Below are 15,534 nucleotides of genomic sequence, written 5' to 3'. Positions count from 1 at the left end.
CAATGTGCTTTTAGATAGAAAAGTGGTATCAGTCATATAAAGAAAGCAGAAGAAATACTAGAACAAACAAATTAAACTACATAAGACTTTCTGCTCTGAACATCCAACAACATTCCTTTCCATGCCTGTGAAGAATAGCATGCAAGGAATGTTTTGAAGTTTTACAATCTTCTCCTTAATTGACTCTTAAAAATAATTTTTCCGCTGAAAATAAAAACTTTCAGGAATGAAAAGCACCACGGTATTTTATAGAATATTAGAAAGACAGAAAGAGATGATCAAGGAAAAAATAGGAGAAAAATTAACCATTACAACCTAACGTGTAAATCCTGTCTCTGGTATTACATTAAATAAAAAAAAGGAATGGGGTGACATGATAGCAGTGTTCCAGTACTTAAGAGGCTATTACAGAGAAGGCAAGGGGTGTCAATCTATTCTCTAAAGCAGCGGTCGCCAACCGGTGAGCCACGGCCCACTGGTGGGCCATGAGAAAATTTTGGTGGGCCACAGAGAAATCTCACCCCCAGAGCACTCCCCCAAAGCAATTAAACCAGGCTGCGCAGAAGCCCACATGGGAACCCTGCCCACCCACTCACTCCTTACTCGGTAAACTTGCCTGCTAAATTTCTGTTTTTTCTTTTTTCGACCATCAGCTGTTCTGCTGTGCCAGATTTAGATTAGCTAGGAAGCAGGAAATGGTTGGATTTCTTGCTTTCTAGCTAGACTTTAGATCTTTGGCTCTGCTTTTAAGCACAGCCAAACCTCCCTTAGGACTGAAGTTTCTATTATTCAGTGCAGACTCACGGCAAGCAAATTTTATGTGACAGACTGAGCTAGCTGATAGCAGATAGATAGATTTCTGAATGAATCTGTATTCTGTGAGCAACACAATCTGTCTGCCTGCTTTGGCTGATTTTGGGTAAAAGTTGCTCTTTTTTAATAAAAAAATCAATATTTATCTAAATATTTATAATATTTACATACAAGCCATGCCCAGCCAGTCACATGACCACCAAGCCACACCCACAAATTAGGACACACCCACAGAACCAGTTAGTGGTCCCTGGGATCTAAAATGATGAGTTTGGTGGTCCCTGAGGTCCAAAAGGTTGGCGACCCCTGCTCTAAAGGACCTGAGAGCAGAAGAAAGAGTAACAGGTGGAAGATTATTAAAAGAGAAATCCAACCTAGAACTAAGGAGAAATTTCCTAACGGTGGCTGCTCCATCACTGGAGGTTTTCAAGATTAGACTGGACAACCATTTGTCCAGAATGGTATAGGGTCTCCTTCTCAAGCAGATGATTAGACTAGAACAGGGGTTGCCAACATTTTGGACCTCAGGGACCACCAAACTCATCATTTTAAACCCCGCAGATCAGAAACCCTGGGAAAATCCCCCAAAAAGTCTTCAGGAAAATTCCCCACCCCGTTTTCCTACCAATCGATCATTCTTTATTTGGGATCACAGGATACCACCTCCAGCTCTGTTCTCCGGGGGGTGGAGAGACTTTTGGCTTCATGCAAGGAAAGCAGCAGAAGCAACAGAAGTCTTTCTTTCTTTCCCCCAAACTCCACCCAGAATGGTGCAGCCTCTTGGAGCAGGATGCCTTGCAGGGTCCCAAAGACTCATTTCTGGCGGAGTTTGGGGGAGAGAAAGACTTTTGCTGCTTTCCTTGCGGGCAACCAAAAGCAACAGAAGAAAGAAGTGGAAGGAAGCAGCCCAGTGGCCAGGCAAGGCGTGTGGGATGAGTGGGACAAGTTCCCCCGCTCCCCCCCCCCCCCTCCCCTCATTACCTCGTGTTTGCAATGCAAGTGACACAAGCCTTGTGTTCCCATGGGCCGTGTGTTCCCGCACAGCCTGGATTAATTGCTTTGGGGGGGTGCTGTGGGGTGACATTTCTCTGCGGAACACCAAAATTTTCTCACGGACCACCAGTGGTCCCTGGTCCACAGGTTGGCAACCACTGGACTAAAAGATCTCCAAGATCCTTTCCTTCCCTGTTATTCTATGTTCTATGCTCTAGAACAAAACTAGAGGAATAAGTTGAGAAATGAGAAGACTGTGAAGACAATGAAGAGCATTATTGCTTTCAAGAATAGGTTTCAATGTTAGGAGGAGAGACGGATAAGGATACATCAAGCAACACAACCAGGAAGTCGATGGAAGACAAAGCTCATGTACTTTTTGAAAAACGAATATTTTCTACCATATCTTTGTATCTGAGAGGGGGGAAATCTTGCAACTCAAAAGTCTTCTCTGTAATGACCCAGAATGGCTAACCAGTCTTCCAGAGTACAAAGGCTACTTTTAAAATAAGGTACTTCAAAGCTGCCTATCCAATACACTAGCACCGTGATGGGGAACCTATTGTCATGCCCCTGGTGGAGTCTGACTCTAAGGAAGAGGAGGAACAGCCAACAGGGAGTGGGAGTGTGGCTCCAAAAGTGGTGAAGGAGGCTGGGGAAGGGCAGAGGCCGGCTGACCAGTCACAGGAGGATCCAGGCCCATCCCCTATCCATCCTAGGTCATGCAGGGAGGAGAGGATCAGGGAAAAGCGAGGTCTACTCAAGAGATTACCATGATCCTCCTCGTGGCTTGCAGGTGGGAGCTATGGATATAAGTTTGCAACTGCGCAGTTAGAATTTGCAGGAGTCAATTCAGTGTTCCTTGAAAGAGGTTTTATCTTTGCTGGCGTTCTTCCCATAGATTCTCCTCAATTATTTTCCTGGCGTTTATGATAAGTTATCTTGGCTTGCTTCGGAACTCTCGTCAATGCGGTTTGTTTGGTTTTCTTTTTGCCTCATTATTTACTTTTGTGACTTTAAACTGTGCCTAATAAAACAGTGAAGTTAAGTTGAAGGCCTTACTGGACTTTAATGTATGTTTTGGGTTTTGGATTATTTTGAGAGACTACGGGTAATCATACCTATGGCATGCGTGCCACAGGTGGCACGCGCAGCCATTTGTGCGGCCATGCAAGCCCCAGCCAAACTTACCTGCACTGCGCATGCGCGCACCTCTCAAATGATTTTTGGCTCATTTTGAGGCCGTTTTCGCCCTCCCCGAGGCTCGAAGGAAGTCTCTGCAGCCTTTGGAGGCCGAAAAACGGGCCCGTTTCGGCACTTCTGGTATTTCAGCCTCCCGAGGCTACAGAGGCTTCCCTTGAGCCTCGGGGAGGCAGAAAACGGCCTCAAACTGGCTGAAAATCAGCTGGGAGGTGCACGCATGTGCAGTGCAGGCACAGGGGGGTATTATGCACACATGTGCATAGGGGGCGGGGCACATTACATTGCTATCACACGTGTGAGCACTTTTGGCACACCACAACCAAAAGGTTCGCCATCACTGCACTAGCAGTTCTAAGTATTCGTTTCAAAATATGGAACGTTAATTTTATAGATTACATCTTTACTTATCCTAATTCTAATCTGCTCAACTCCAAAACAAGACTGGGCAGAATGAGTAAAGTACAAGAGGTTAATACTTGAAGCCTAAGCTTAAGTCAGCAAAATGAAAAGCATTTTAAAAGGTACAAAAGAGAAAAAAAGCATTGCCCAAGACCATATTCCATTCTTCATTTCATAAAGGACTGGAAGACTATTTTCCAAATTACATTTAATAGTAACCACAGTGAATTTCCATATGGCACATCATCATCTAAAATCCATCATGGTACCGTACTTGTGCACGACACCTAAATTGTCATTATTCTTATATTCTCAAACTGTTTATAATAAAATTAGACACTCTTTCTAATAGCAAACTTTGAGAGCACCAGTTATTATCGTTTGGTGATGTTTCATTCACCAGCTGTTCATAGTTACAACAATGAGAAAATTTTTACAACTATTCCTCACATTTATAACCTTTGCAAGTCAGTAAAGCAAAGAAAAGCTGAAGTTAAGGTCATAAACATGGTCAGTTTCACTTAGTGATTGCTTGCCAGTCCTAATTGTCATAGCTAAATGAGGAATACCTGTAGAATAGATGAACTGTGCCAAAATTGGATTATCAAGAAAGAAAGAAAGAAAGAAAGAAAGAAAGAAAGAAAGAAAGAAAGAAAGGAAGAAAGAAAGAAAGGAAGGAAGGAAGGAAGGAAGGAAGGAAGGAAGGAAGGAAGGAAAAGGGAGGGGGGGAGGGAGGGGGGAGGGAAGGAAATGCCTATGGAAACTCATCTGGGTTCAAGAAACAATTTTTAAACTTCTTTAAGAAGTCTACAGAGGAAGGAAACTAATGTCCCATAGGACAGAGGAACAAATGGCATGTCCAACTTTGGAGGATGCAATATATTCGGCAGTAGTTTATTTATTCTGTTTATTATGTCAACTGGAACATAAATCATATTTATAAATTCTAGTTCTCCTATATTCTGTCAAAAGCCTTAATGCATTTTTAGACATTTAAGAGTAAAATTAAACTTTCCCCTAAACGTTATCTGTCAAAGTTACCTTCAGTTGCTCAGAGATCAATTCACCCTTTACAAATCTCAAGTCATTTGAATGGTGGAATATCCTTGTTTTTTTAAATATATTCTCAGAACCTTACTTCTTTTCTGCACACAAAATTCATATATCGTACTCAATTGAGATTTTCCTGTTTCAGAAAACTGTAATTCAACACAGCATACATGTTGTTTCCATTCATATTACCTGATGCTAAGGAACCGTCTACACTTTCCGTCCAGAATGACTTCAGGACTGCTTATATAATATTGAGCTTAAGATATTATTTCTTTCATAAAACCAGAAAGCTCTCAAATGCTACTTTGGACACCATGCAACATTTGAAAACTATTTTCAAAATATCATTTGCAGATGTTCTTGAAACAGCCACCAAATGTATCATGCCAGTAGTATCAACCAACAAGCATTTAATTGGTTCCAAGAAAGATAACATGCAAAATAATAATAATAATAATAATAATAATAATAATAATAATAATAATAATAATAATAATAATAATAATAAGACTGATGAAGAAAGGTTATTTCATCAAAGTGCCACATTATTTGAAATATGTCAAAATTTTAATCAAGCGAGGATCTTGCGCTTACAAATGACTTAGAACAATTTTCCATTATTCTGCTGACGGAAATGTCAACTTTTGGATGAAAAACTATCCATGGGTTTCAAACCAGAAGCAAAACATTTCAGTTGCAAATAAACCTCATGTCAAATCAATTAAATGCTAATGCTTAATTCTGAGGCGCTAATCAAAACCAAGTTATGCATGGCTCAGTTATATTTCAAATAATGACAGGTCTAATGACTCACCTCGTGTTTTCCAAGGCATTGCCTGCAAATAAAATATAAAGAAGCTCAATTTATTTAAACGTGACTCCATTTCGTTCATCGGAATTGCTTCTTTGGGAACTCTTTGGATAAGAATAATGTTCATTTTATTTAGTTTTGTCTTGCCTTTATTACTTTTTTACAAACAACTCAAGGTGGGGAACATATCTAAAGTTCCTTTGTCGTGTATTTTTCTCACAACAACAACCCTGTGAGGTGAGGTGGACTGAGAGGGAGCAACTGGCTCGAAATCATCCAATCAGCTTTCATGCCTAAATTTTTCTTAAAAAAATAAATAAAGGAGTCCCTGGGGATTTTACTCCACTAATCACTGCCAACTGTAGGGGGCAGTGTTTATCTCCATTTCAAAGGGCATGGAGGCAGTGAAAATCTGAAGACATTTCTGAGAGATCATGTGGCCAACATGATATCATGGCTCACTATTACCTTACCACATAAGTGATACCTATTTACCTACTCGCATTTGCATGCTATCGAACGGCTAGACTGGCAGGAGCTAGGGCAGGGGTGGGATTCATTCTTTTTAACAACCGGTTCTGCGAGCGTGGCTTAGGTGGTTGACGTGGCTTGGTGGTCATGTGACTGGGTGGACATGGCTTGGTGGTCATGTTATTGGATGGGTGTGGCCAACTCAATATCACTCACATCAAGGCACGCATCTCCTCGCCTGGCCTCTCATGACTGTGGGGATGCTACAACAGTCGTAAGTGTGAAAAATGGTCATAAGTCACTTTTTTCAGTGCCATTGTAAATTTGAATGGTCACTCCACACAAGTAAAGTACCAGCAAAGGAGGGGGAAAAACTCCAGAGAAGTTCCTGAGACAGGAAGTCTAGTCCTGCCAAGAATGTCATAAGGGTTAACGGAGAGGCAGTTTCTGTAAGCAACACCAGAATGTTTCCTTCCTGCCTTCCTTACAGGATTAGGCCAGTAATTTCTTCTAACAACCGGTTCTCCGAACTGCTTAGAATGTTAACATCCAGTTCTAGCGAATAGGTGCGAACTGGTAGAATCCCACCCCTGAGCTAGGGGGAAGAGGGCAGCTCATCCCGCCTCATGAAGTTCGGGTCTCAAACCTCAGTTTCTGGCTCTCTAGACCAGGGGTCCGGGCAGCGAGCCCAGCCTCTTCATTACTGAGCCATCGAGCCTCACCTTTCATGCCTAAGGACCAGTGGTGCTATTCTACTGGTTCGGCCCGGTTCTGGCGTACTGGTAGCGCCAAAGATCAGCAGAGACCGAACCAGTTCTCTCTGAGAAGCTGCTGTTGGGCCCACATGCCCACCGGGGCTCCCATACTGACCCTTATTTCCCTCTTTTGAAGCGCAACTGCTTTGCCAACATAGCCAGATAGATTGCCACGCATCAGCTGCTGAAGCTACAGGGAGAGTGCAGGATTGTAAGAGGTGAGGTGGAAAGCCTCTGTGCGTGCGCAAGGGGTGCGTTTGGCGCATGCACCAGTGGTGGTATCCTATTGGTTCTGCCCGGTTCTGGAGAGCCAGTAGGAGCGATGATCAGCGGAGACTGAACCGGTTTACTCTAATGGCTCTGCTGTTGGGCCCATCCACCCACCATGCTCCCATACTCACCTTTGTCCGCTGAATTTGAAGCGCAGCTGCTTTGCGCGGCACAGAATAGTGTGCGTTGGGCACGTGCATGCACGCAGTGTGCACGAGCACAAAGCCCGCCCACCGAACCGGTGGCAACAATATTTGAATACCGCCACTGGCATGCTCAGGCGCAAAGCATGCCCAGCAAGCCACACCCATCGAACCGGTGATGACCTACTTTGCAACCCACCATTGCTAAGGACCGACTAGAATTCACGGTTTCCCAGCCAGATCAAACTGGCTCTATGATGCTTGTTGGCCTTCTTTTCTTTCAGGCTGCATTTGAACCAAGGAAGTCTAACGGACAGAGATTATTCCTTGGCCAATCTAAAGATGTTGCTTTTGCACACCAGGTAATTGCTGGTAAAATTCATGGGTCTCTGGGCCCACCTATTCATCAGAGTATTCTGTTTGATGGGCGCAGGAGCTCCCTGTAACCAGGGGTGGGATTCTACCAGTTCGCACCTATTCACTAGAACCGGTTGTTAACATTCTAAGCAGTTCGGAGAACCGGTTGTTAGAAGAAATTACTGGACTAATCCTGTAAGGAAGGCAGGAAGGAAACATTCTGGTGTTGCTTACAGAAACTGCCTCTCCAATAACCTTTATTACATTCTTGGCAGGACTAGACTTCCTGTCTCAGGAACTTCTCTGGAGTTTCTTTGCTGGTACTTTGCTTGTGTGGAGTGACCATTCAAAGTTACAATGGCACTGAAAAAAGTGACTTATGACCCTTTTTCACACTTACGACTATTGCAGCATCCCCACAGTCATGAGAGGCCAGGCGAGGAGATGCGTGCCTCGATGTGAGTGATATTGAATTGGCCACACTCAGCCAATAACATGACCACCAAGCCATGTCCACCCAGTCACATGACCACCAAGCCACACCGACCGCCTAAGCCATGCCCACAGAACCGGTTGTTAAAAAATTTGAATCCCACCCCTGCCTGTAACTCCACCCTTGTGAACAAATAACTTTCTGATTACTTTTAGACTGGTAGCTCCTAAGAAACTCCTGCAGAGGTGGAAGAGCAATTACAGTGGTTGAGTAAGCTGAAATTAAAACCAGAAAAAAGGCAGGGGCTGTTGGTAAGAGAAAACTGGAATTGAGATACTTCATCCAGTTCGGTTTGGCCTTCATAAATTGTGTCCCATTTAAACACAAATAAGCTGCAGTGGCTCAGTGGCTGAGCTTGTTGATCAGAAAGGTCGGCAGTTTGAGTTTGAATCCCTAGCACCGCGTAACGGAGTGAGCTTCCGTTACTTGTCCCAGCTTCTGCCAATCTAGCAGTTCGAAAGCATGTAAAAATGCAAGGAAAATAATAGGGACCACTTGGGTGGGAAGGTAACAGCGTTCCGTGCGCTTTTGGCGTTTAGTCATGCCAGCCATGTGACCACGAAGATGTCTTCGGACAGCGCTGGCTCTTCGGCTTTGTAAAGGAGATGGGCACTGGGCCCTAGAGCCGGAAACGACCAGCATGTATGTGCGAGGGGAACCTTTACCTTTACCTTAAGCTGCAATACAGGTAGTTCTCAACTTAAAACCACAATTGAGCCCACAATTTCTGTTGCTAAAGGAGATGTTTGTTAAGTGAGATTTGCTCCATTTTACGGTTTTTCTGGCTGCAGTTGCCAAGTTAGTAGCACGGTTGTTAAGTGAATCTGGCTTCCCCATTGACTTTGCTTGTTGGAAGTTTGCAAAAAGGAAATCACCTGACCCCGGGATACCACAACAGTCATAAATATGAGTCAGGAGTCATACGGATGCCGCAATGGTCATGAGTGTGCAAGATGCTCATAAGGGACTGATTCCAGTGCTGTTGTAATTTTGAATGGTCACTAAATAAACTGTTGTTAAGTGGAAGATTACCTCTACTATGTACAGGTAATCCTCAACTTACGACCACAATGGAACCCAAAATTTATATGACTATGTGAGGCATTTGTTAAGTGAGTTTTGCCCCATTTTATGACCTTTCGTGCCACAGTTGTTAAGTGAAATGCCGGAGTGTTGATAGGTTACTAACCCAATTGTTTAGTGAATCTGGCTGCCACAATGCTTTGCTTGTTAGAAGGCCACAAAAGGGGGAATCACATGACCCTCGGACAGGACAACCGTCATAAATATGAACCAGTCGCCAAGCATCTGAATTTGAATCACGTGACCATGGGGATGCTGCAACAGTCGTAAATGTGAACAACTGTCATGCCCCTATCTGAATCTGAGGAGGAAGCTGAACAGCTGACAGGGAGTGGGAGTGTAGCTCCGTTGGCTGTGGAGGAAACTGGGGAAGGGCAAAGTCTGGCTGGGCAGAGCAGGAGAGAGGTAGAACAAGGGAGAAGGAATTGAGAGGAAGACCCAGGCCCACCCCCTTTTCATCCTAGGGCATACAGGGAGGAATGGAGATGAGAGCAAAATGGGTTACGTGGCTTACGGGGGAGGAAAGGGCCCTGATTCCCTTCATTAGCTGCAGCTGGGAACACAGTTGTATAAAAAAAGGCAAGCTGTGGGCGGCAGGCTGTTGGGGGCAAACGTGACTTTATCTTGTATTGTTGTGGCTTATCTGTGTTCCTGGTGTCTTCCCAACTGTGTGAGCTTTGCCGTGCTTTCAAGCCTGAAATTCTTGTTCCTGCCCTGCCAAACTAATTACTTCACTTTGGCTTGTTTGGACTTTTAAGTTACAGTTTATGTTTACTCTGTTTTGGACGTAATTTCTACAGTCAAAGGCTGTTTCTGGGAGAGTTTTTCTCCAGCCAGAAGATAACCTGGACATTGGGGGCAAAGTTGGAGATAATAAAGGGACTCTTATTGATTATCTGACAGTGTTGCCTTTGTGCCATGCCCCGGGTCATCACAACAATGATCGTGTCACTTTTTTTGGTGTTTTTGTAACTCAAACGCTCGTTAAACGAACTGTTGTAAGTTGAGGACTACCTGTATTTCGATGTATTGAAAGTAGCAAAACAACTAAACATAGTTAAAATAACTCACGTCGGTATCGGGACTTTGCATGGAGGACAAGGCAGTGCTGTCTGGATAAAAGCAGGCGCGATGGACTGCTCCCAGGGGCCTGCGGGTTGATGCTATAAGGGGGAAAAAAATCAACAGATAAGTCCAACTAAGTTTGGCTTTACTGATTTATTTGAAATTAATACAGAATGGTTAAGTTCAAAGCAGGCTGTGATGATGAATCACAAGTGCATTATTCCATCTGGACACATCCATGCTCCTTCAATAACTTAAGGTAGCTTTTCATTTCCCCTCCCACAGTTCTCCGTTTCAAACTATATCAAAGTAAGTCATTATCTGATGCTTTGGGTAATTACAACATCCATCCAGGTCTCACGATTCATTACATCCTACAATCTAGTCAGCGCCGATACATCGCCCGCCAAGTGAAAACTTATCTTGGCTACCTACCCTGTCTCCCCGAAAAGACGACCTACCCTGAAAGTAAGTCCTAGCTTATTACATTTTTACCCCCAAAATAAGCCCTAATTAAGATACCGCCCACTCCAGAGTGTACAGGTAAAAATTAAGCCAGGGTGGGAAATGGGGGGTGGAGCTGCCCTACTACTTACCTTTGGACAGTCACAGCCAGGCCTTGCACATCCTGACAGTTGCTTTGCCAGCACATTTCTTCTGCAGCTGGCAAGGCTTTCCTGAAGGCCTCTGGAGCTGAGAACAAAGCTCCAGATCGATCCAGAGCTCTGTTATCGCCTGCAGGGGACTTCAGGAAAGCCTTGTCGACCACAGAAGAAGAAGTTCCTGAAGGCCTCTCACAGCGAAAAGGAGGCCATGGGCAACGTATGCAAGTCAGTGGATGACATTCCCTGAAAATAAGACCTGGTGCCTTTTTTGGTGGCAAAAAATAAATAAATTGTAAGACAGGGTCTTATTTTTGGGGAAACACGGTAGGAGAAATTAGACAATGTGGGTCAAGAGAGCAACAAACCTTTTCAAATTTCCACAACATCTATTTGCAAGCATTTTTTTTTCCTGAGCTTTGAAACCCTCTTTCCTAAGAAGAGTAGAAGACACTTTTGGTACGTTACGAGCGTCTGTCTCACCAAGTCAGTTTGCTTGACAAGGGCTTCGTCGTGGCAAGAAGCAGGGCACAAGTGGCCACACTTTTCCAAAACTTTCTTGCAGATCTGATGGCAAGGAGGGCAAGGGCCAAAATGGCAACTGTGTTTCTCTCGGCTAGGGTGATGGCAAGTTGGTGGCTGCCTAGAACAAGAAAAACTAAGAAATTAGCCCCAACAATTTGACTTATCACTATAGTCATTTGGCAGGATGCATATTCATGGTTAGCATTTATAGAGCCTTAAATAGTTTGAAAGAACTAACTGAAAGAACGTTTCTTACTGAAACCTTGTCCACTGTTCTCAGATCACATGCTATGTCTCACGGACGCATCTGGTTGGTTCATTCAGTCATTCCATTTATATACTTCCATGAACAGAAGAGAAGAGAAGCTGGAAGGGACCTTGTAGGTCTCCTAGTTCATCCCTGCTCAAGCAACCTATATGGGTGCAGGCATGTGTGAGCGTGCGCACACACTTTTGGCACACGACGACAAAAAGGTTAGCCATCACTTGTCTAGTCTTTTCTTAAAAACCTCCAGTGATGGAGCACCCATCACTTTAATTGTGATTGTGTGCTGTCCCAGCCAGTCGATGAGAATTGGATAGTTACTTAGGAATTTTGAGCTGTCCCCTTAAGGGAATGCATGATGGTAAATGTAGTTAAAGGTATCCTGGGAAATGTAGTTCATGTCACGTGGCCACATCTGTAATCCCGATTGGTCACTAATTTGACCCTCGATGGGTTGGGGGAGTTTTCCTCACTTTTGCCTGAACTCCCTAACTCAGGGCAGCTGCTTTCTCTCGCTACGAGATGGGTTAGGAGATAACCATCTTTTACTTTTCTGTCTTCTGCACAGTAGTGGATTTTTAAGCTGTGCAGATGCAGATAGATTAACTCAAAAAGACGTCCATCACAAAGTACATTTATTGGTTCATCAGGTATCCTCATAACTCACATTGGTGACAAAGTTCTTCTTTAATGACCAATCCTTTGCATATCTGCCTTAGTAGTAAAAGATGGTTATCTCCTAACCCATCTCGTAGCGATACATTCCCAATGCCATTGTAACTTCAAACGGTCACTAAGCGACTGTTGTAGGTAGAGGACACTCTACAAGTTTAATTTAAAATAAATAAATAAAACAAATAATTTAGCTTGCTTTACTTTATTGTCATTGCACCTCGTACAACAAAATCAAACACCATCTTCAGTGCACATCATGGCCATGAAAATAAACCACAAACACACATCCTTCACCCTCCACACATTGAACCGAAAACCCCCAACACTGCACTATACAGCAGAATTCAAAAGAGCTGCTGCCCTGGGATAGAAGCTAATGCATACTAACCTGCAGAATTCTTTGCATCTGGGAGGCTTGGTGGTACGTTCTCTCCCACAGGGTACTTTGAGAACAGTTTTGCCACAATTGCACTTCACATCCACAGTTTCAGGGCATGGATAGCAGCTGCCTAAAATGTAATGTATAGAATTGAATAGAATTCTTTATTGGCCAAGTATGATTGGACACACAAGGAATTTGTGCTCTCAGTGTACATAAAAGAAAAGAGACATTCGTCAAGAGTCAAGACTCATCAGGTACAACAACACTTAATGATAGTCACAGGGGACAATAAGCGATCAAATCATACTAGGAAACAGTCAGTATCAATCGTAAGGATACAAGCGACAAAGTTACAGTCATACAGTCACAAGTGGGAGGGGATGGGTGTTAAGGAGTGATGAGAAGATTGATAGTAATAGTAGTGCAGACTTTGTAAATAGTTGGACAGTGTTGAGGGAATTATTTGTTAGCAGAATGATGGCGTTCAGGAAAAAAACTGTCCTTGGGTCTAGTTGTTCTGGTGTGCAGTGCTCTATAGCGTCGTTTTGAGGGTGGGAGTTAAAACTGTTTATGTCCAGGATGTGAGGGGCCTGTAGATATTTTCACAGCCCTCTTTTTGACTCATGCAGTGTACAGGTCCTCAATGGAAGGGAGGTTGGCAGTAATTGTTTTTTTCTGCAGTCCTAATTACCTAATTTATAATATGCATTACAAATAACCAGTTTTGAAATGAGACAATTAACAAACTTTGGAAAGTCACTGGCAGCTAACATGCCTCATGTCTCCTGATCAAAGTAACTAATCATATCAGACACATATTCAACACCATACAAAGCCTTCCTTCAGCGTTTTGAATCACATGTATCTATTACATATTTACAATGCCCCTCAATCAATGATTATTCATGAACAATCATCTGTTAAATGATTAAAGGGGGTGCGATGGCTCAGCGCTTATTTATGATATATTTACAATGCATCTCAATCAATAATTATTCAGGAACAATCATCTATTAAACAGGGCCTGATGGCTCAGCAGTTAAAATACGCTGAGCTCTTCGGCTGGAGAGCTGACAGCCTGGGTTCGAGATCCGAGCTCAGAGCAAAGGGTGAGTGTTCCCATTCTTTGCTCCAGATCCTGCCCATCTAGCAGTTAAATGCAAGTAGATAAATAGGTATCACTTTGGAGGGTAAGTAACAGTGTTCCGTGCACCCCGGTGCATAATCACTCTGGCCAAATGATCACAGAAATTGTCTTCAGAGAATGCTGGCTTCCTCAGCCAAGAAACAGAGATGACTATGTGCCCTAGAGTTAGACATGATTGATAGGGAAACTTTTACCTTTACCTTTAATCATCTATTAGTACAATTCTACTGATAGCTATCTCTCTGTAATTTCAGAACAGAACCATAAGATGTCTGACTTCTATATGGGACCTTTTTTCAATCAAAAGTGGTCACAGAGCATCTGTTTTTGATTTGCCCAAAATTTATCTACCTACCTCATTTGTTTCTCTAAACCGAGGGTCTTCAAACTTAGCAAGTTTAAGACTTGTGGACTTCCGGTTTGTAGGGCTTCGGCAGCGGCAGGAATCCGCAATCGTGCACGGTTTCTGCTTGCGCTCGCCACTGGAGTGCCCCAAGCCAGCCGGCTTCGGGGCTATAGTTATCCCGTAGAGGTGACTGAAGATAGGGGTCGAGGGGAGTCGCACCTCCCCTCCTCAGCTGGCTTAACTCCCTTTTCCAAAAGCGGTAAGAGCGGCGGTCAGAAATGGCCGCCACAAAGAAGCACTCATCCGGAAAAGTATGCAGGAGGAAGCTGAGAAGTGAAAGTTTCGGTTGACCGGGATGAGAAGCAACATTCAAGATATCCTGGAATTTAAATTTTGGCAAAGGATACATCGCTCCCAAAGAAGATCTGGAAGCAGCGAATGAAAGTGAAAAGGGAAAGTTTGTTTTTTCTCACTCTCCTTCCTTACGGTGACAGCAGATGAATGAGAAATTGGAAAAACCCGCTTTGGCATCAGCAGGTAATTAAACTGGAAAATTAAAGCCAAGGGGACAATAAAGATTTCTGAACACTGAAAAAAAACTTTTTCTTTGCTGTAAGCGGGAAGGGAGAGGAAAAGAATTAAGATTAAGATTTGGCTGGAGGAGACTGCTTGGAATTTAAAGACTAGAGCTAAATTGTAACAAGACTTCTAAAAGATACATTTCAATTGGAACTTTGTAACTGAATTGCAACCCCAGGAAGAGAAAAGGAAAAAAGGAAAAAAGTGTTAAATGAAACAGCCTGTGTGTATTTGGACTGCTTGGTGTCTTTGGGACTTTTGGAAATTATTATTTGAATAATTAAAAACATTTGGGTTGTTTAAATTTTTTTTCTACAATGGCATTACTTGTGCATGAACTGAAAATGGAATTCAAAAAATATAAAGAAGAGGAACAAGAAGGGAAAGGCTCTTTTGGCTCCGTTTTTCATTTTTTAGAAATGGCGATTTCTACTTATGAGAAACTACAAGAAGATTGGGATGAAGAAGAAGCCATCTTTAATGAACAAGAAACTTTATCTGGAGAAGAAAGGGGAAAGGGGGGAAAGAGAATGGAGAATTTAAGACTTAAAAAAACAACCAAAAAAGGGAAAAATAAGGTGAAAAGTGGATACAATGTCAGAAAGCAACAGAAAAGAGGAATACAGAAGAGGGTGGAGATCAAGAGATAAGGGGGTAAAAAGGGTAGAGTGGAGAAGCAAGGGAGGAAAGAAGGGAAGAGAAGCTACAAAGGTTTGAAACAAGATGTAAAGAAACAGGATTTATTTAGAGATAATGGGTAAAAATATAACTGAAAAAGAGATTCTGCAAAGGTACATAAAATTGTATTGTATTTGTATTAGAAATAATGTTAGAAAATTGGAACAACATATGATTATAAAATGGGATAAAATATTCAATGTAATTCAGTGAAATTTTCTTATTTTTTGAATAAAATAAATGAAATGAAATATGAGAGAATTGAACTAAGAAGGAATGGGAACATCTTAATTACATAATGTATTAAAATATAAGTGAAATGGGGCGGAAGTAACTACGTAAAATTTATAAGTGTTCCCATAGAAGCTTGATACCTATTTGAAAAGGAATGTGTAAAATGCTCAAATGAATATTAATTTTAACGAT

The 15,534-nt window shown here is 42.7% G+C and overlaps 1 protein-coding gene and 1 long non-coding RNA gene across 2 annotated transcripts in view; one reads left to right on the top strand and one right to left on the bottom strand.

The window, feature by feature from the left end:
* The window catches only part of LOC148130756 (uncharacterized), a 109,973-nt gene extending 96,397 nt beyond the window's left edge, over positions 1 to 13,576 (top strand). Inside the window, exons 2-3 of the long non-coding RNA XR_015749291.1 lie at positions 9,667 to 9,791; positions 13,560 to 13,576. This is a non-coding gene — a long non-coding RNA (uncharacterized LOC148130756). The remainder of the gene's footprint in view (positions 1 to 9,666; positions 9,792 to 13,559) is intronic.
* NFXL1 (nuclear transcription factor, X-box binding like 1) overlaps positions 1 to 15,534 on the bottom strand; it is a 72,927-nt gene that overhangs the window by 30,559 nt on the left and 26,834 nt on the right. Inside the window, exons 12-15 of the mRNA XM_087963632.1 lie at positions 12,365 to 12,485; positions 10,995 to 11,154; positions 9,916 to 10,007; positions 5,276 to 5,297 (exon numbers count right to left, since the gene is read on the bottom strand). Coding sequence (XP_087819758.1) covers positions 5,276 to 5,297; positions 9,916 to 10,007; positions 10,995 to 11,154; positions 12,365 to 12,485 — 395 coding nt within the window. The remainder of the gene's footprint in view (positions 1 to 5,275; positions 5,298 to 9,915; positions 10,008 to 10,994; positions 11,155 to 12,364; positions 12,486 to 15,534) is intronic.

The sequence above is a fragment of the Notechis scutatus genome, chromosome 4 (assembly GCF_049901735.1).
Source record: "Notechis scutatus isolate UNSWTSFEM ecotype Mainland chromosome 4, rNotScu1.2, whole genome shotgun sequence".
Classification (NCBI taxonomy): domain Eukaryota; kingdom Metazoa; phylum Chordata; class Lepidosauria; order Squamata; family Elapidae; genus Notechis; species Notechis scutatus.
The sequence above is the reverse complement of the archived record's forward strand: the minus strand, read 5'-3'. Positions and strand labels throughout refer to the sequence as shown.